The 21,490-nt window shown below is 41.6% G+C and overlaps 1 protein-coding gene across 4 annotated transcripts in view; it reads right to left on the reverse strand.

The window, feature by feature from the left end:
- The window catches only part of ydjc (YdjC chitooligosaccharide deacetylase homolog), a 74,551-nt gene that overhangs the window by 18,005 nt on the left and 35,056 nt on the right, over nt 1-21,490 (reverse strand). For all 4 annotated transcript variants that reach the window (XM_076730466.1, XM_076730465.1, XM_076730464.1 and 1 more), the window contains one exon: nt 12,918-13,077. In XM_076730466.1, the coding sequence (XP_076586581.1) occupies nt 12,918-13,077 (160 nt within the window). The remainder of the gene's footprint in view (nt 1-12,917; nt 13,078-21,490) is intronic.

Genomic DNA, 21,490 nt, shown 5'->3' on the forward strand with positions numbered 1-21,490 from the left:
AGGGGGGCACTGATGATCCTCTCAGCTGCTCTTACTATGCGCTGCAGGGTACAGTGCAGCCGCCATACCACACAGTGATGCAGCTGGTCAGGATGCTCTCTCCATGGTAGAAGGTGTGCATGATGGAGACTAGTGCTGTAGGAATTAGATGACTTGCTAATCTCGGGAATCAGTCTGTGAATTGTAAAAGTCTTTGTGGCCTTTGATCACTAAGGTGAGAAGAGCATTCAATGAGGGTAACAGGATGAAGGGGGAAGTTTTTAGGGTGCAATCCATTGTGACTGAGAAGTTTATGGTATAGTATTAACCCCAGGGAACAGGATGAGTGAACTCCCCCAAATAGTCATTGTTTTTGAAAGAAAGATTTTATCATTACCAGGTGCATGTGACAACCAGTTGTCTTTTTGCTGAACAGTATAAATGCCAAGACATAGTGGAGATCTGGAGAGAACACTCTGCATGAGTCTTCCCTCCATGCTGCATGTATTAAAGAGACCTGATTCATCACACCGAGTCTGTAATTCTTCTGAAAATTAGCAACTCTTAACAAGCAACAAGGAGAATTTCCCTTACATAATTTGGTGACGAGGATGGGATGGATGCTCTGCTGATCGACACCTGAACCTGGACTGAGGGTCAACTGCCGGCAGGAGTCTCATACGACTCTGGGAAAGTTCTGCTCCGACAAACGGAGGACAGGATCCCGCCTGAGGTCAGGCACGGGTGGCGGACAGTGGACGCTCCATCTATATTAATAGATTTAGAGTACGGTGTTATGAATCAATCTCTAGACGAGTTGTGTAATTCCTGTGTGGGCACAACCGTCAGTTCCCATGTAATTCTTGTGTAGGTTTGGGAACCGCTTCCATGTAATTCTTGTGTAGGTTTGGAAGTTTTTATGGTATTGAGTTTAAGTTCCCAGGTAATTCCTGTGTGGGTCTGGGACAGTTTACACTTAAGACCCACGGGGCAGTGTGTTTCAAGTAATTTGTGGTGTTGAAACTGTATGAGCAGAAAAAAAAAAAGAAAAAAAAGAGATATCAGTACAGCAAGAGGCTGTGGGAATTCGTGATTCACGTGAAAAGAGCTCATTTTATATATCTTGCCCATAAAGAAACCAAATGGGGGTTGGAGACCAGTCCAAGACCTCAGGGCAGTAAATGAAGCTGTTCGACACCCAGCTCCAACTGTACCTAATGTTGCAACATTAATGTCACAGGTCTCAGCAGACTCCTGTTGGTTTACGGTTATTGATTTGGCAAATGCATATTTTAGCATTCCTGTTCACCCCGACTCACAATTCTGGTTTGCTTTGACTTTCAATGGTAAATGTTACACTTCGACGCGGATGCCACAAGGTTTTGCCTCCAGCCCCACTTTGTTTACTGCGGCTGTAGCTGAAAACCTGTCACATTGGCAGCCAGTGTGTGGCAGTGCACTTATTCAGTATGTTGATGATCTTTTGGTGTGTTCTTCTACATGAGAAAATTGTCAAGCTGACACAGTGGCATTGCTTTGTTTTCTGGCAGAATACGGTCACAAAGTTTCAAAAGACAAGCTGCAGCTTGTTGCGCAATCAGTGCATTATCTTGGCCGTATTATCACTCCGGAGGGTCGCAAATTAGGTCTGGACCGCATCCAGGCCATCTTGGATATTCCAAAACCACATACAAAAAAGCAGATGATGTCTTTTTTGGGCTTAGAAGGCTATTGCCGTCCATGGATTCGTGATTTTGCGGAGATCTCCCAACCCCTGTATGACATCACACATGGGGGAAAACATTTGACCATGACTGACTTTTTGACTTGGACTCCAGAGGCAGAAACAGCTTTCACTGCATTAAAGCAAGCTTTATCTAGTTCACCTTGTTTAGGACTCCCTAATCCTACCATTCCTTACAATCTCTTTTTGTCTGAACGTGATGGTTTTATGTCACCAGTCCTTACACAGTCCCATGGTGACAAACAGCGTCCAATTACTACTCAAAACGACTTTCCACAACAGAAAGGGCTATGATAGTGTGTCTAAGGGCTGTAGCAGCTGCTACTGAAGCAGTTATGGCCACAGCTGACATTGTTGCTATGTGTCCTCTAATTGTGCATGTTCCACATGCTGTTCATTCCCTCATTCTTCAAGCAAAAACCGCTCACCTAACACCAGCAAGACTATTGCACTGACAAAATGTTTTACTAACAATGTCGCATGTGACCTTAAAACGCTGTACTGTCCTTAACCCATCCACTCTGCTTCCTACAACTGACGATGGAGAACTTCATTCTTGTTTAGAGGTTGTTGACATTGTGTCAAAACCACGTGATGTATTGTTTGACACACCCTTGTCTAACCCTGACTGTGTTTTCTTTGTAGATGGTTCTGCCATGAGAAACCCCTCTAGTGGTTCCCCTTGTGTTTCTTATGCTATATGTATGGAACATAATATCATTGAAAGTGCCAGATTACCTAATAATCTATCTGCTCAAACAGTCGAGTTGTTTGCACTAACCCGTGCTTTTATTCTAGGAAAAGGACAAACCATCACAGTCTACACAGATTCTCAATATGCGTTTAATGTCTGTCACAATTTCCATGCTTTGTGGAAAAATCGTGGTTTCTTTACTTCTACAGGCAAACCAATTGCCCATAGAAGTCTCATTATTAACCTCTTGTCTGCATTACTTCCATCAGCCTCAGTAGCAGTATGAAAATGTCAAGCTCACACAGGGTCTATTGACCCTGTGTCACAGGGTAATGCAGCAGCAGATACTGCTGCAAAAGCGGCTGCTCTCTCACCTGTCTCCCCCATTTTGCAAATGCCCCTGTCTGTCCAACTTGACGTTTTTTCTCTGAATGATGTCTCTTTGCTTCAAACAGGAGCTGATAATGGAGAAAAAGCATTATGGACCAGAAAAGGGTGTCATGAACTCCCAACTGGAGTCTGGGTGGACTCTAGAGGCCTCCCAGTTCTCCCAAAATCCATCTTCCCTTTCCTAGCAAAATTGACACATGGGCCTGACCATGTATCAAAAGGGGGGATGATGGATATTGTTAATAGACTATGGTATGCACCAGGATTTGCAGCATTTGCTGAAAATTTTTGTAAAAAATGTTTAATTTGTGCAACAAGCAATGTTGGCAGAGGTGAAACAATGCCTTTGTCAGCACATCCTAAACCAGAGGGTCCTTTTGAACATTTAATGATGGACTTCATTGAGCTTACTCCATATAGGGGTTACAAATTCTGCCTTGTAATTGTTGACATGTTTTCAAAATGGATTGAGTGTTTCCCATGTAAACATGTCACAGCTGTCTCAGTTGCAAAAGCATTGTTGAGAGAAGTAATCCCAAGATGGGGACTTCCATCCAAGTTAACCAGTGACAATGGATCTCATTTTGTTAACAATGTAATCCAGAGTCTTTCAGACAGCCTTCAAATAAATCTGAAAACACATTGTGCCTACCACCCAGCTAGTGGAGGGGCAGTGGAAAGGGCTAACCAGACTTTGAAATCAAAATTGACAAAGTTAATGGCAAGAAACTAATCTTTCATGGGTTGAAGTTTTACCACTTGCATTAATGTTCATGAGAGGCCGCCCACATAAGACAACTGGACTCTCTCCTTATGAGATACTTACTGGGCGTCCTATGCGAATGACTAACACCCCTTTTCCACAAAATAGGTTAACACTGACAGGAATGAATGATGACATGATAAGGTACTGTTGTGCACTTAACCATGTCTTGAAGCTTATGTTTCTTAAGTTGAGAGCTGCCCTTCCTGAGCCTACAGCAGTGCAGCTCCATAACATTCAACCTGAAGATTGGGTGTTGGTGAAGGATCTCAGAAGAAAACATTAGCATCAACCCCGGTGGACAGGACCATACCAGGTGTTGCTGACCACGCCAACTGCTGTCCGGATAGCCGAGAGAGACACATGGATTCATGCATCCCAGTGCAAACCTTTCCCCAGCGATGCCTTGGATGGAAAAGAAACAACCCAACTGGCAGGGAACTGAAAAAGGTTCCTGGTGGAAGATCCTGATTGCAGTTTTAATCATGTGGTTGACCATCACAACAAGCATAGTCCAACTGTGCTTTCCAGGTGAGCAGACAAATGATAGCTGTTCTTACAACCAGCTGAACTCCAGAGAGGATGGCGATAAACTGTTATCATTGAGAGCACAAAAAGACACAGAAGGGAGAAGTGGCATTAGCATGCCATCAACGCAGGGTCAGGAAACCCCAGAAGAAGATGACATCAAAACAGCCAAAATAAAGCAGTTGATCAGGAGAAAAAGACAGTTGTTTGAACAGAATGACTGGAGACCCTGGGGGTTTGATGCTAAAGACTTAATTGATAGTTATCAGGAAAAAAATAGTTGGTATTCTTTCATTGGGTGGCTGAAAGAAAAAGAAAAGGTATGGTCCTAACACCACTGTCTTAGCAATCCAAAGTCCTCCAGCAAATTGGTATTCTTTATTTCAACTTGAAGTGAGACATTGTCCATGCTTAGATCCAGTTGTGAGCTTAGTTCAGTATTTTGCTCATTATTCACATGTGGATACTGACACACGAGAATATTGCAAGTTTTCTCACCGTGTATGGTATAATGCCAATAAGAAACGACATGACCATACAGTAAATCAGACAGCTGTGTATTTATCTTGTATAGAATGGTTCTGTGATCATATGCTCCCACAGGCGGTTATTTTAAACTCAACTTATGCTGATCCAATTGAGGTTCCCATAGACCAAAATCTTGCCCAACCAGAAATGGTGAAACACTAAAAGTGAACAAAGCCCTTAATGCTCCTGCATATAAAGGCATACCACCTACTGGTAATTTTTACTGGTTTTGTGGGGATAAGGCATTCCTTTTCTTACCTCCAGGATGGTCTGGTTGTCGCTACTTTGTTAATCTCACAATTACAAATCTAGCCTTGCTTCCTATAACCCTAGACCAACGTTCAACACACATTATTGAATCTTATTTCCTCAGGTGAAAAATGGGGGGTTTACTACCGTGGAATGGTGTCACATTTCTGGCTGATCATATAGGTAATATAACTTATTCAATGTCTGCTTTCACTAATGAAACAATAAAAGGTTTCCAGTATTTAGCAGCAAATGATAAGTCTCATAGATTAACTCTCCTAAAACATGAAACGGCTCTTGATTACATTTTGGCAAAGACTGGAGGTTTATGCATGACACTAAACTTAACAGGGGAGGCATGTGTTACCCTTGTCCCAGACAACTCAGATAACATTACTAACGTGATAACCGCACTTGAAAAAATGCATTTGGTCCATCAGAATCAGCAGGTTTCAGTTTCAACAAATGGTTAACTGATCATTTTGGCCCCTGGGGTACCATGGCAATTCATGTTTTTATTCCTGTTTTTATTATCTTTTGTATTATGTTATGCTTTTGTACGTGTGCGCTTACTTGTATGCAGGCCCTGATATAAAAATGGATAAGTTGGGGAAGAGAAAACATCCTTGTATGTTAAAATACCCCTTGAACTAAGTAATAATGATAAACCAGAGTTTCACCCTATGTTCCAATGGTTAGAATGGGCACCAGGAAACCCTTATAGTGAATCGGATGATGAATTTGTGTAATCCTAGTTTGTTTTTTATTGGGATCTGTATTGATGATTTTTCGAATTTGAGATTTTTGATGTAATTCCTAAATATGTTCTGTTGACACTTTGTGTCAAATGGGAGGAATGTAGGAATTAGATGACTTGCTAATCTCAGGAATCAGTCTGTGAATTGTAAAAGTCAGAATCAGAAAAATCAGAAAAAGCTTTATTGCCAAGTACGCTTTTACACATACGAGGAATTTGTTGTGGTGAAATTGGTGCATGACACATCTACTACAAATCTACAAGTCTTTGTGGCCTTTGATCACTAAGGTGAGAAGAGCATTCAATGAGGGAAACAGGATGAAGGGGGAAGTTTTTAGGGTGCAATCCATTGTAACTGAGAAGTTTATGTATAGTATTAACCCCAGGGAACAGGATGAGTGAACTCCCCCAAATAGTCATTGCTTTTGAAGGAAAGATTTTATCATTATCAGGTGCATGTGACAACCGAATGCCAAGACATTGTGGAGATCTGGAGAGAACACTCTGCATGAGTCTTCCCTCCATGCTGCGTGTATTAAAGAGACCTGATTCATCACACCGAGTCTGTAATTCTTCTGAGAATTAGCAACTCTCAACAAGCAACAAGGAGAATTTCCCTTACAGTGCTCTGGCTCTTTTCAGTCTGTGGAGGAAGTAGAGGCGCTGCTGAGCTTTCCTGGCCAGTGAAGAGGTGTTGCTGCTCCAGGAGAGGTCCTCAGTAAGGTGCACGCCCAAGAACTTGGTGCCGCTCACTCTCTCCTCAGCAGCAGCGTTGATGGTCAGTGGGGGGTGCTGGAGGCTCTCCGGAAGTCGACAACAATCTCCTTCGTCGTCTACATGTCTTCTACAGAGAGAGATTGTAGTCTCTGCACCATGCAGCCAATTCGCTCACCTCGTCCCAGTAGTTTGACTCATTGTTGTTACTGATGAGCCCCACCACAGTAGTGTCGTCCGCAAATTATATATGCAAATTGGTAGGGGTCCAGGGAGGGAGGGAGGACAGATTTGATGTGGTGCATGACTAACCGCTCGAAGCACTTCATGATGATGGAGTTCAGTGCCACAGGGTGGTAGTTGTTGAAGCAGGATGGAGAAGTCTTCTTTGGAACAGGGACGATGCTGGTACTCTTGAAGCAGGTGGGGACAACAGCTTGGCTCAGGGAGGTGTTGAAGATGTCTGTGAGGGCATCTGTGAGCTCCTGTGCACAGTCCTTAAACACACGACCAGGAATGTTGTCAGGACCTGCAGCTTTGTGAGCATTGAGGAGGGAGAGGGATCTCCTCACGCTGGCTGTGTTGTTGTCAGCTTCAAACCATCCAAAGAAGTTATTTAAACTGTTCAGCAGAGCTGTCACAGGGCTGTGGTTGGGGTTTATAGTCCGTGATGGTCTGTATCCCCTGCCACAGGTTCCTTATGTCTCTGCTGTCAGTGAAGTGGCGGGTTATCCTGCTGCTGTACTGCCTCTTTGCTAGTCTGATGCCATGGGACAAGTTGGCTGTTGTTGATCTCAGACCAGCCTCATCACCTGCTGTGAAAGCAGCGTTCCGGGCTCTCAGTAGCCTGTGGACTTCCCACCGTTTCTGGTTGGCCCATACTGTGATGGTCTTGGTGTCCATGAAATCATTGATGCATTTGCTGATGTAGGTAATAACAGTGTCTGAATACTCCTGGATGTTGATCTGGTCCTTGTAGGTGGCTGCCTGCTTAAACATGTCCTAGTCTGTGGTGTTAAAGCAGTGCTGAAGTGCTGAGGAGGCACCCTCTGGCCACACCCGTACATGCATCTGGACCAGTCTGGTGACTTGACCTTCGGCCTGTATGCTGGCATTAGCATCACAGTGATGTGGTCTGAAGCACCGAGATGGGGGAGGGGTAAGGCCTTGTATGTTCCTCTCAGTGTTGTGTAAATGAGGTTCAGTGTGTTGTTGACAAACGCGATGAAAACATAAAATCACTCAGGCACGCCGACGAAGACAAACATGTAAACACCACATTATCGGGACAGAGAGGAGCTGCTGCGTCCACACACCACCATCTGAAAGATTTTCTGTATGGAGAAGTCTGGTGAGAAGTGGTCTTCGTGGAAGAGTTGCAGCCAAAAAGCCACACCTCCCACATGGAAATGACACCAAGTGACTCAACTACGCTTGAAAACATAGGAAGGGGTGCAGAAAAATGGCAGCAGGTGCTCTGGACTGATAAGTCAAAATTAGAAATATTTAGCTATAGCAGAAGGCTGCTTGTTCGCTGAAGGGCTGGGCAAACTGTCAATAATGTACAATAATGAGTGTCTGCAGGCAATGCCCTTTAACTCCCATGTAGAATATTGCAAGGACTGCCTTTTTTCCTCTACTTAACATTGTAAAAATCAGGCACATCCTGTCTCAAAACGGTGCAGAAATCTAGTCAATGTATTTGTAACTTCCAGGTTGGATTATTGCAATTCCTTACTATCAGGCTGCGGAGGGCTTTCCTGTATGTTTTAAGACTGTCTCCCCAAGCAAAACGAAATTTTTCCAAACTGGTAGAACATCATTTCCTTTCTACATTTTCGTGAAGTTTGCTTTAATTTGTGGGTTTGGGGGGTATACCATGGAGCTAACCTCTTCTGTCTTTTTATTTTCTTTTTCAGAGGGGTAACAGAATCAAGTGTCATACACCATCAACCTGTAGAGCTATCAACCAGGTAGTCAATTCGGGAGGGACTAAAGTCAGCATAGGAGTCCTCTGTTGTATTGAGACATGGCATTGAATTAAACGCTGATGGGAACATATCCTTAAGCTTAGCTACAGCACTATCAGACAGGAGTCTGGTGTAGGAATTTTTGCCTACTGGCGGGTAGTCTAGTAATATGAATTAAAAAAATTTTAAATGATAGTCCGATAAAAGAGGATTTTGTGAGGAGGCTATTAAGTGTTCAATTTCAATGCCATATGTCAGAACAAGATTGAGGGTGTGGTTAAAACAGCGAGTACTGTAGGTTCATGTACATTATGAGTCTAATAATGAGAAAAATACAGTGCGAAGGCTGTCATTATCAATGTCAACATGTACATTAAAGTCACCTACAATAATTACTTTATTTGTTTTAAGGACTAAACCTGATAAAACTGAAACTCAGAGAACTCAGATATAAATTCAGAAAAAAGGACCAGGAGAGCAGTACACTGGACTGCACTGTTTTCCAGGTTTGATGTGAAAGAGTAAGAACAAGGCTTTCAAATGAGTTATAATTTTTAGGTTTAGGGTTGATTAATAGGTTTGAGTCAAAAATGGCTCCACCTCCTCAGCCACTGCCTTGAGGAATGTGAGTATTAATATGGCTCGGAAGAGTAGCTTCATTCAGGCTAAAATACTCTTCATGAAATAAATACATAAATCAATACTATGGTCTGATATTAGCTGTTTTACTGAAACAGCTTTAGAGGAGATCTGATGTTAAGGAGTCCATTTAATTATCCTATCTTGTACTATTGCAGTGGTTGTTTTAATTTTTCCACGGCTGTAACACTTAGGCAGTAGCAGTGAGATGGTGAGGTGACTAGACTAATATGAATTGTTGGCTATCTAACCCACCCGCAGGCTGTCAGAGAGTTTATTATCATTTATTGTTCTTTCCGTCTATCGACACAAATGCTATCTTCACATTTATGCTCATACACTGTCAGAAGCGTAAGATTCTTGTGAATGGATTGATGCAAACCATTTCAAGATACTGTCACAAGAGGAGGCACAATAAATGCCAACAGCAGACAAACAACCATTTTTAAATACACAAAGCACTGAAGGAACTCACCAATCACATCTCTCCATGATCCACTGATAAAAAACGACAACAGCAGCAGCAACAACAATAATAATAATAAAATACTAATAACAATACTACTCATAATAATCCACAGAGAGATGTGTTCTCCTTTCAAATAAGCAGACAATATGCTCATCTTCTGTGGAGTCTCAGTTTTCAAATGACACCTGGTTTGACCAATCACAATTTACCATATGAAGTCTAGTAACCAGAGAAGCCAATAACAGATTGAGTTCAACAAGAGGCCCTCTTTCCCTTTGTCCTTGTGAAGATCAAGCCAATCACAACCAATTTTACAGAAGGCTTATGTTTCAAATAGCTAATGAAAAATGAACATGGCGATATGCCAATTCAGTGGGTTATTTACAGCTCTGCCACCTCAACAGAGACAGATGACATGAAACAATGTCTTTAATAAAGGATTAGGGGGAAAGGGAAGGGGGGAAGGGGTCAAAATGAACTGAAGATTCCTCCCATCCGGCGTCTCTGGTTTTTAGCCTACTCTGAACAAAGGGCTACTCCACTGTCCTGTGGGCAAAGACTGGTCAACCTTTCCGATCATCTTTGTGGGGACCAGCTTTTCTTAATCAGAATCAGAATCAGAATCAGAAAAAGCTTTATTGCCATGTACGCTTTTACACATACTAGGAATTTTTTCTGGTGAAATTGGTGCATGACACATCTATCAAAGTAAGAGCATAAGAATATAACAATTTAAATATATATACACAAGTCTGTTTTTGTTGTTGCTAATTACCGGAAACACAGTTCTGTTTTTCAGAAAGAAGTCCAAGTTGAGCGTTAATGTAACGCATAGAGTTATATTTATATCAGTCAATGTGACAGAATGAGTCCGAGGTGGAATGTGAAGAGTGTCAGGGGGGGTTCCGGGCCTTGTTGGTAAGGCTGACAGCAGACGGGAAAAAACTGTTCTTGTGGCGTGAGGTTTTGGTCCTGATGGACCGCAGCCTCCTGCCAGAGGGGAGTGGCTCAAAGAGTTTGTGTACGGGGTGAGAGGGATCAGCCACAATCTTTTCCGCACGCCTCAGGGTCCTGGAGGCGTACAGGTCCTGAAGAGATGGGAGATTGCAGCCAATCACCTTCTCTGCAGACCGAATGACACGCTGCAGTCTGTCCTTGTCCTTGGCGGTGGCAGCAGCGTACCAGACAGTGATGGAGGAGGTGAGGATGGACTCAATGATGGCTGTGTAGAAGTGCACCATCATTGTCTTTGGCAGGCTGAATTTCTTCAGCTGCCGTAGGAAGTACATCCTCTGCTGTGCTTTCCTGATGAGGGAGCTGATGTTCGGCTCCCACTTGAGGTCCTGGGAGATGATAGTTCCCAGGAAGCGGAAAGACTCCACAGTGTCAATAGTGGAGTCACAGAGGGTGATGGGGGCAGGTGAGGCTGAGTTCTTCCTGTAGTCCACAACCATCTCCACTGTCTTTAGAGCATTGAGCTCCAGGTTGTTCTGATTGCACCAGGTCACCAGATGGTCAACCTCCCACCTGTAGGCGGACTCGTCGCCATCAGAGATGAGTCCGATGAGGGTGGTGTCGTCCGCAAACTTCAGGAGCTTGACAGACTGGTGACTGGAGGTGCAGCTGTTCGTGTACAGGGAGAAGAGCAGAGGAGAAAGAACACAGCCCTGGGGGGATCCGGTGCTGATGGTCTTAGCGTTAAGTGGTAATGGAGATCAGTTTCCCTGAAACCAATGGCTTGGCTGTCTCCCATGGGTTGTCACAATACAAGAAGTCAAATTCAGTAAATGAACTACTGATGCAGAACTCAGAAATGGCAAATCCAGCTCTGTCTGAACCCTAAAGTCAAGGAGGCCTCCTTATGGATATGACCGAAGAATCATTGTCTGGCTTAGCAGACAAAGCCAGGTTTGTGACACCTTTGAACTCCAAGAAATGCTAGCAGAGATTGTTGGTACTCACAAAAGAGGAGCTGGATGACTACACAAAGGGGACAAAATGGCAGCTTCAACAGGCTAAGCAGTTTTTAGCCAGAGCAGAAATGCACACTTGTGAGCTCAAAGCTCAAGGTAACATATCATATAAAGAGAATAGTGAGTCTTCAGAAGAAGAGATATTTGAGCTAAAAGAAATGTACAAGAAGTTTGAACAAATTCTCACACTAACGTACCGGATCACAAGGACTCAACTGGAATTGTTTGGCAGCCAGTGTTGACTTTGTCTGGGATTTGAGCCACTAAAGTTGCTGCCAAACTCTGCCATCGGCCATTGAAGTGAAGCTGTGTTACGGCCGCCACAGTTTTTGTGTGTGTCCTTGTGCCCTGCGTGTATGTGAGTGGAAACAGGACTCCTCTTCCGGAAGAGGATGTTCGATTGGGGAGGAGCCAGCCGTGTCCAATCCCCTGCAAGCAGCTATCTCCTGCCAGCTACAAGAGATGTCTCAGCGTGGCAGTCGGTGGCTGGCATCTTGCGTGACCAGTCCTTCGTGTACGTAGAAAAAGCATTCTGTGGTAGTTTTGTCCGAGCTTGTGCTCTTGATATTTTTTGTTGTGATAACTAGACTTGAATTGAGCTAGGTTTAGGCGGGGACTGATTTTCACACACACCTTTAGTTATATTGTTTGTTAGCCTCAATAGGCTTAGGGGTGTTATTTCAGTTTGTATTGATTCTCGTTTCCACCTTTTACTATAGGCCTCATTTAGGGGGGTTTTATTTCTATTTCGTTTGTGTGATAGGCAAACTCTCATTTTTTGAAGAGTTCTCCTTTAGTTATAATTAGTTAAGCTCTCATTTTTGGAGAGTTCTCTTCTGGTTTTGATTATTTCATTTGTTTGAAAAGCACCCACCCGCTCTTTTCGTTGTCTTGGCCTTTTGCCTTTTGTGTACTCAAACAATTTAAAACTCTTTGATTTAAATAAATAACTAATTTCAACCATTTCCATCAGTTGTTTTTTTTGTTACTTCCTTTCCCCTAGCGAGCTGGGTTGTAACAAGCTGCCACATGTCTTTGGGGGCCACTGTCAGACCTCATCTTCTCTGCAATTCAGGGTCCCTTTGAAGGTCAACCAACAGCTGGGACTCTCTCATGACATAGACCTAAGTTACAGGCAGACAGCCTGCTCCCCAAGCTGCACACCAGCAGACACTAACACCCCACAGAAACACTGAAAACCAGGCAAAATGTCATCTCTGCCAACGTTCAAACAAGTGAGCAAAGTGCATTTGCTGCCTTGAAAAGAGCTGATGTTCAATAAAGGAAGTCCCATTTGAAGAAGTTAATTGCCCCTAACATTAACATGTTGCTGTTTTGATTTGATAAGCAAGTCACATACTTCAGCCTACCTAGTGCTCACTAAGTAAAGAATTCAAGATCTTTTATTAATCTCCTTGATTGGTGGTTGGTTTGGTTTCCAAATCTCAATGATTCAGGTGCAGGTCTATGGGCTCATTAATACATGTGTACAACATGACTACGACTTTGGAGCAGCGTACCTGATTCATGCTCAGCTGACCTCTCTCCAAGGCCTGACGGAAGCCCATTTTCCCATGGAAAAAGCCACGGTGGTTTATCAGTGTGGAGGCCTGCTGGAGGCTCTGACATGCTGGAATGCCCTCAGACAGGTTGGCATGGAGACCGATGGGGATGTTGTGCCTGACCAGAAAAGAGAAAATGCAGTAATGTCGTGACACTGGCTGAAATTGTCTGACAAGTGTTTAGTGAAAAAAAACTCTCCACCACCTTAAACAACTTGACAACCACATAATGCTTTAACAAGCACCTAATGCTTGACGAAACACTGAGCACCCCAGCAATTGCCTAGTTCACTCTTTCTTTGTTTTTTCACAGCCAGAAAATACTGAATAAATATCTATAAATATATGTAACCAATGAAGATTATTTCATTAATACTAGATTAACAAATGGCATATTTGTTCAAAACACTGCACATTTTCACTATTTTGTTACCAACTGTGCAATCCAAAATATTATTAAAAAAAAAAAAAAAAAAAGCCAAATTGTTTCTTTTTCTGATCCATCCAACCACTCCACAGAACATATTTTACCAGGCCATATTTTTCCAATAATAAAGCATAATTAATAATAATTGTTATTAAAATTATTCTTTTTTTGTTACACAACAATTTTACAGAGGCTTGCAGCATTTGCAACCAGGTGCATAATCATTGCACAGGACTGGGGGTCACATCCCTGCAATTGGCCAGGCACTCCATGAAATCCCTCAAAAAGTTGAACAATAGTTAGTTCAATAGAACAATAGTGTTCCCCTCAATATACTAAATATTCATATTGGTGTTCATGCCAACTTGCAATAGTGAACACAACAACTGTGTACTTGAGTAGGGGGCATGTGCCAAAGGTTTTTGTCCATTCTGTGTCCTCCATGGGGAGATCTACTGTACATGTCTAAAGAAGTAGAATACAGTTTACTTGAATCACAGTATCACTGATGCTCATGTCAAATATAAACCCGTATGTTACTGCTGTTGTTAATTATATTTGGACAGGTGTTTGTCACCGTGAAAGGCTGGAGGATGTACGATACTCTGCAACAGAAATGGGAGATTTCTTAATGTGCCATGCCAAAAAGGCCACAAACCCCCTCAAGACACTCCATGTTTTTTTGCTTTCTACCCTGAATTCAATTTTTCAAAGTTATTTGTGCGTCAAGATAAATACTGTTGCCTGATCACCAAGAGTATAGTTTTACTATGCAAACTACAAAATTGCATTACTGGACAACTAATTACGGTGTCACGTGAAATTTCTTGTCATCATATTTCCCCAATGTTTTTTTTTTTTTTTTTTTTTTTTGCTTTAACGAGGATGACTTGTATTTTAAAAACTGGGTCTGCAGTTGATTTACCACTAAAATTTGTCACCATTAAGCAAGCTGGTTATCACGGTGTTGGTCAAAACGCACACATGCGTTTATGGATGGCAATTCTGAAACTTGGCCCCAACCATGGCTATGAAATATCAATAGTATCTAACTGTATCTAGTATCTAACTGTGCTCTGTATTAATAAATCCATAGCAGTTGCAGACAGATTTGTAATTGCACCTTTTTCTCTTAGTCCCACCTTTCTCTCAGAATAGGTTTGAAGAATTCTCATTCATCCAGGTCATGATACTACTATGTGCTTTCCAAAGGCGACTGGACTTGCTTGAATGGGTTTTGTTGGGTGAGTCATGGTATGTATGTGTAGGGCGCTGCTTAATGCTCATTCACACCATGACTCATGTGACCTTTACAACTCACATGATGGCTGGGTGGGTCAACAATGTACGTGACCTCAACAACTCCCAAGGTGTGAATGATCCTGCTAGAGGGAGAAGTGGAATGTCTTCCAGAAAATCAAGCAAATCCAGTTGCCTTCGTAAACCACTTAGACGCACCTTTCTGTCAGTTTTGTCTTGGATCTATAATATTCTCCAAACTTTATACTATACTCAATTCTATACTATATTGCAGCCTATATACAATATACAGTAGTGCCATCCATGATCAAAGTAACAAGTAGCAATGTGAAGAGAGTGAGAGGATCAAAGAAAAACACTGGTGCCTATAGTGTATTGAGACAAACACTCATAAATAAAGTCAGTTCACTGCATAAAATTTTAATTGCATTTACTTGTTCCCTAAGTAGACTGTGAGATTTTCATATCTTTTTGGATTTTTTTTGACAGTATAAAGATGCTCAATCCACCAATCCACAGGCCATATTCAGAAACTGTGCCTGTACATGAGCTGTCAGGACCTTGGAAACGTTGTGATGTCACAGTTATACAGTTACTGCCCTCAGCCATAGCAGGGGTGTGGGAATCTCTTCCTGGGAACAGTGCTTAAATATACACACCAAGAGGGCTGATGTGGAAACACGAGAGAGCCAGGCCTGTGAGAGCTGTTAAATTAGAGCAGACTGGGCTTTTTGGTGGATATAAACAGACAGGCATGAAAACGGAATGGTTCGGAGAGAGGATAATACATGTTCTACAGCAATGAACAGAATGAGAAAATTAATGGGGTTTTTTTGTTTATTTGTTTGTTTTTTACATGAAAGAATGTAAACATTTTCAAGTGGACAACCAACCAAAAATTAGCATAATATTGGACCTTTAATACAGAGTTATAAAAATACAATTGTAGCAGGGAGAGAAGGTAGACAACTGTATAAAACGGAATTGTAGAATTAGAAATGTCCAAGTTATGGTTAAGGCGTCCTGTCTTTTGTAAGTGTATATGGGTGTGTATGTTGGTTGATGGTGTGGGTGGAGTGGTTGCTGGTGCCATCCCCATTGTTAAAAATGGGGATGGCACCATGTGTACCAGAGAGTGAATTGATCTGTGTACTGTGTGTTCTATGCTTTACTGAACATCCAACATGCAGCTGCTGGTTACCTTCCACCCTTTTCTCAAAACTGTAAACACAAAACCCAATCTTCAACTAGATTCACAAATACTCCTCAAGACCAAGCAACTGCCTAAAAACATTTAATCTGTGCTCAAAATGAATCAGATCAGATCAGCAGTCATTACACACTACATCAAAAAAATGTAAAACATGGTCTTCAGGGCATGTAGTTAGGGAAGAACATTTTTATTGTGTATAATAAATGTGTTTTGCATTTTCCAAAAAATCTACTGCATATTCACAATTTAGTACGGAACATATTGCACACTGCAAGTACCTCAAGTAATGCTGTAGTTCAGATGAAGCATTTATTCTGCCCCAGTATCACATCCAGACCTTATAACCCTCCCATTTCCCGAGGGTTCTCCTGTATTTTACCTTTCTTTCCCGCTGTTGTCCCATTTATATTTTTACTGTAAATCTCTCATACATTTAACCTTTCAGTGCAGCAGGTGGCAGTATAACACGTCAATAGGTGTTATTTGCTGTAACATCTATTGGTCAAGGTCACGCTTTTTGTAAAATATGCTACACTAATGTCAGTGTACTACACAGGGAGAAGCTACGGTATTGCTACGGCAATGACTGCATTCATACCATCTCTCTCATTCGTTTTCATAATCTCTCACCAAATGTCAAAATTGAAAAAGTGCTGAATATATATGCATTTTTGTGTTTTTATTTTTACAATGTGTTGCAGGACGAATGTGACGCTTTTCAGTTTCAACCAGGTATCTGATTCTGACCACCTAATTTTAGTCACATACATAATGTAGGAACTAGCACACTGTATACTAGTGGTGATTTTAAGATTGTCTTGTCCAAATGTAAGTGACAAACCATATTTCCCTCAGGAATGTGGTCTGATGACCTTCACAAACCCCCAAATAAAAGAAAAACTGACACACACATACAAAAAACAAACAAACAAATAAACATACAGGTGAAAAAGCCCTTGTGTAATCTGAAAAGAAAAAAAAATAATAATTAACTAGTAGTGTTTGGTAGACAATAAGTGCAGCCTCTGGCACATGGTACTATCGGTCATGCCATCAGGGGTCTGTGGTAAAGGAAACATTGGACAAATTTCTCTTGGAGTACTTCAGTTCTGCATACGAGGTATTTAAGACATCACTATGTGTACCTGTCACAACTTGGTTGAAAATGATTCATGAAACAGTGGCAAAGCTCAAGGCTCTCTTCCCAAGGAGTCAGACCTCAAGGGACATTCTGCTGGTGAACTAGATTGTGTTTTCAGAAGGCTTCTCTTTCACCTCCAACAAAATCCTGCCCTCCCTGCACCACATTTAAAGTGGCCAACCAACTGACTCTGAAAAACCCATACCTCTTCCTTCTATACTACCACCATCGCCACCAGCCAAGAGCAAGTAACAGATTGAAACAAACCCTATCTCTCTCTCTAATACCACATCCAACAGAAGAAGGAAACATTCCCCTGACCACTGCTGAATATAAAAAACTCAAAAGACAAAAGAAAATTATCAAACTGCTGGCTGAAAAAGAAAACACAGAGCTCTGTGGTAACAATCTGGAGGGTTTGTTTTACCTCCGCTTTCAGTGGTTGTTGCTACCACTGGACAGCTTCTGGGAAGACTCATTAAAAGCCATGAGTCAAAAAGCGTTGTTGTTATTACCCCATCAGTTAAATTGTCAGTCAGCTCTCAACAGTGGGGAAACGATGAGATGTACAATTTGGATTAAAACAAGTGAGGGCAATGGGCAAAGTGGGGTTGAATGCCTATGAAAGAAACACATGTATTCCATGTCAATGTGGACAAAATTGAAGGGTGACAGATCTCTTCTTCCTGTGAAGACTTCATCATTGACAATGAATGTTACAACCCAGCTAGCTAGGGGAAAGGAAGTAACAAAAAACAACCGATGGAAATGGTTGAAAAGTAGTTATTTATTTAAATCAAAGTGTTTTAAATTGTTTGAGTACACAAAAGGCAAAAGGCCAAGACAACGAAAAGAGCGAGTGGGTGCTTTTCAAACAAATGAAATAATCAAAACCAAAAGAGAACTCTCCAAAAATGAGAGCTTAACTATTTAAACTAAAAGAGTACTCTCCAAAAATGAGAGCTTAACTAATTATAACTAAAAGAGAACTCTTCAAAAATGAGAGTTTGCCTATTACACAACAGAAATAGAAATAAAACCCTCCTAAATGAGGCCTATAGTTGAGATGGAAAATAAGAACCAAAATACAACAGAAATGGCACCCCTAAGCATATTGAGGCTAACAAACAATATAACTAAGGGTGTGTGTGAAAATCAGTCCCGTCTAAACCTAGCTCAATTCGAGTCTGGTTACCATAAATTTACAAGGAGCAGAGCTCTGACAAATCTGTCACAAAATGATTCTCTGTGTGCAAAGGACTGGTCATGAGACATGCCAGCCACCGACTGCCACGCTGAGACATCTCTTGTATCCAGTAGGAGATAACTGCTTGCAGGGGATTGGACACCGGCTGGCTCCTCCCCAATTGCCATCCTTTTTCAGGGAACACATAATTTAAAACTGCAATGAAGGTTGATCAAGCCTTCTAAGCTGTTGCTACTAATTCTTACAGGTTTTCCAACTTTTCTTGATTGCTTACAACCCCCTCTGTCTGCATACAAGCAGTGTTGGAACACACTGTGGTCCCATACCCTTGTGAGCATCAGTTGAACAGTACTGTACTGCAGAAAGTAGTGTGTTGCTACAAAAACAGTGAGAAAAAGGCAATTAACAATGAAAGAGAGACAGACTATCATAACACTTAAATATGTAGGTCTTTCCAACAGAGAAATTGCAAAGAAAGTCAAGGTGTCAGTGAGTACAGTTTTCTTCACCATCAAAAGGCACTCAGAAACTGGGGGAAAGTAGTAGGCAAGTCTGTTTCAACTGTGAAGAGAAGACTGCAGGTTTGACAGGACAAGTTGCAGCAAGAAAGCTAGTGCTAACTCACGCCTGTATTACTGAGGCTTTACAACACCTTGCGGACGAGATTACTAGATAGGTCAGGGTCTCCTTTCTTGTATTTTATGTTTCATAATGTGCCAAACATTTTCAATGGGTGACAAGTCAGGACTGCAGGCAGGCCAGTTTAGCGTCCAGACTCTTTTACAGAGCCATGCTGTTTTAAAGGTGAGGTTTGGTATTGTCTTGCTGAAATAGACAAGGCCACCCCTGAAAAGGATGTAAATTGAAAAAGCCAACCTTGAGCATGCTTACACTTCTAAACATGCTGAACTGAAAAATATTATTATTAATAATAGTAATACATATTCATGTATGTGAAGAGACTGTCTGATCACATGTTAATGTTGATGAATCCCCACAATTATTATAAACAATGATTTACCATGGTAGGAAACAGATATATCTAAACATGCAACATTATTTATTTCTGTGAATCTCAATCTGTTTCAACATTTGAGAGTCAGAGTTATCACGTCTCTGACATTTTTGTAAATGTCTTTCTTGACAGTTTTGTGTGAATGAGCACATTTGTAGCATTTTGTTCAAAATCACACCCATTAAATTTTTGTACAAATTATCACCTCTGTGACATTTTTTTTTTAGGAAATAATCAACTGTCATCTCTTACAGTCTTGCCCTGTTTATACTAACCACTACCTTTGTAACATTTTTGAAAAAAATCATGAACTCTTTCAATTATGTAAAAATTAAAAAAAAAAAAAAAGGATTAATTTAAAAATGTGAAAGAGTTGATATCACATCAATATGAATCACCAAATCTGTATCATTTTAAAACAAATCATCACACCTGTTACACATTTTGAACAATTTTTTTTTTTTAAACTTGTACAATCTTTGAGTTTAAGTAAGGTGTATTCTGTGTTTGTTCTTGATGAAGTTCATGTCAGAAAAGGCTGATTCACAGAGATAGGTTGAACCAAAAAGACAGGCAACTTTCATAGCTGCTGTGCATACACCTTGTACTTTTCTGTGTCCACAAGGCACCAAAACTTTGGTGCACCCTGATGGGCTTTGAGGTGGAGGTCATTCTGCTGTCCAGCATCCAAATTTAATGATGCAGTTAGTTGCTCAGCAATGCATATCATGTCCACTTGCATGAAAGGATTTGAAATGAATGACACACATGGCTCAAGTTGATCAAAGTCGCAAAACCTGTTCTCACACTCTTGCCAAAGTCTCTTTATGATTTAACACTACTTTCCTGCAGCTTTGCGGAAAGCCCCAAATGCAGAAGCATTGTCATTCAGCACTGACTGCATGGAAGGAAAGTGCAGCACTTTTTGTCTCTGTTGATGCACAGAGAAAATGTAGAATGTAAATGTAGATATTTGGGAAGGTCTGTGTCACCTTTGCATTGCGCAGTGAAGCCTGCATGTTGGCACATCATCTGTAGTCACCGACACCTGCTTTTCCAATGGTACCTTTTTCTCCATGAAGAACTTCTTCACCGCATTGTAGATGTCAACTGCCCTTGTCGTCTTCATGCGCAGGAGTTCTTTTTTTGTGGAGAAATCATCAAACATCATTCAGATAAAAATCATCAGCCGCGATGTAATGCTGCTGTCCACAGACTCGTCACACTGGTTGCTAACCACCTGCGCTTAACCAGATCCCGGTCCAGTTGCTCTGTCAAGTTCCCGGACACAGTCGATACTCTTCTAACCATCATAGTTGCCCCCAGTTGGACATCGGAGAGAGTGGAGATGACATCTGAACGATTCATCTCATCTCTGAACACCGTGTTTGCAATTATCATCATTGTTCCTTTCAAGATCTCCCCATCTGAAAAGGCTTTCTTGTTCTTTATCTAAAAATTTGCAGTTCTAAATGAAGCTTCAGTTGCTTTTTGTGACTTTTTCACCAGCCTTATGAAAAAAGACTGCTGTTTGCCCAAAGTTGCCTTTAACTCGCAGGCTTTTTTTGCTTGTAGTGCGCTGTCACGTGGGTAGTTAGCATGGAAGCTTTTGTGACACATACCAAAGTGTGATTGATAACAGTTGTGCAAAAGAAAAGTAGGTTTAAGACAGGGGTAGAATCAAATCTGTTGAAAAACAGATTCAGTTGATTTGCCCATTCTCCAGATTGAGGGTTGAAGTGGTGCTCCTGGGGGTGTGATGTCTGCCGTTGTGAAACCACAGTGTGTAGTAGCTCACATGCTGCTGCTGCTGCATCGGCCGATGGGGGGTGTACACATTGCGATGACATCCTCTGAAGGTAATATGGCTTGATGCTGATGTGCCCTGGGTTATACCATCTGTTGTTCACAACCATCACTATGCCCCCACCTTTCCTCTTACCACCCTCCTTTGTTCTCCTGTCTGTTCTCAGCAGTTGAAAATTGTCCAGTTTAAACGCATGAGGCTACACTCAAGGTACTCCTACCGCAGTCTGATTAGTGCCGTTAGCTCTTCCATCTTATTGGGGAGAGATCTCACGTTCCCCATAATAAGAAACGGTATGGATGGTTTGTTCTGTCTTTTCTGCACACGACACCCCAGCTCTGCATCCCCTACTCTGTTTTTTCCACTGGGAGCATGTTTGTGTTGCTCATCAGTGGTTCAATGGATCTCTTGATGTTGATTTAAGTAATACCCAAAATATTAAAAAGCAAATCACTAGTCTC

The sequence above is a fragment of the Chaetodon auriga genome, chromosome 5, assembly GCF_051107435.1.
Source record: "Chaetodon auriga isolate fChaAug3 chromosome 5, fChaAug3.hap1, whole genome shotgun sequence".
NCBI lineage: Eukaryota > Metazoa > Chordata > Actinopteri > Chaetodontiformes > Chaetodontidae > Chaetodon > Chaetodon auriga.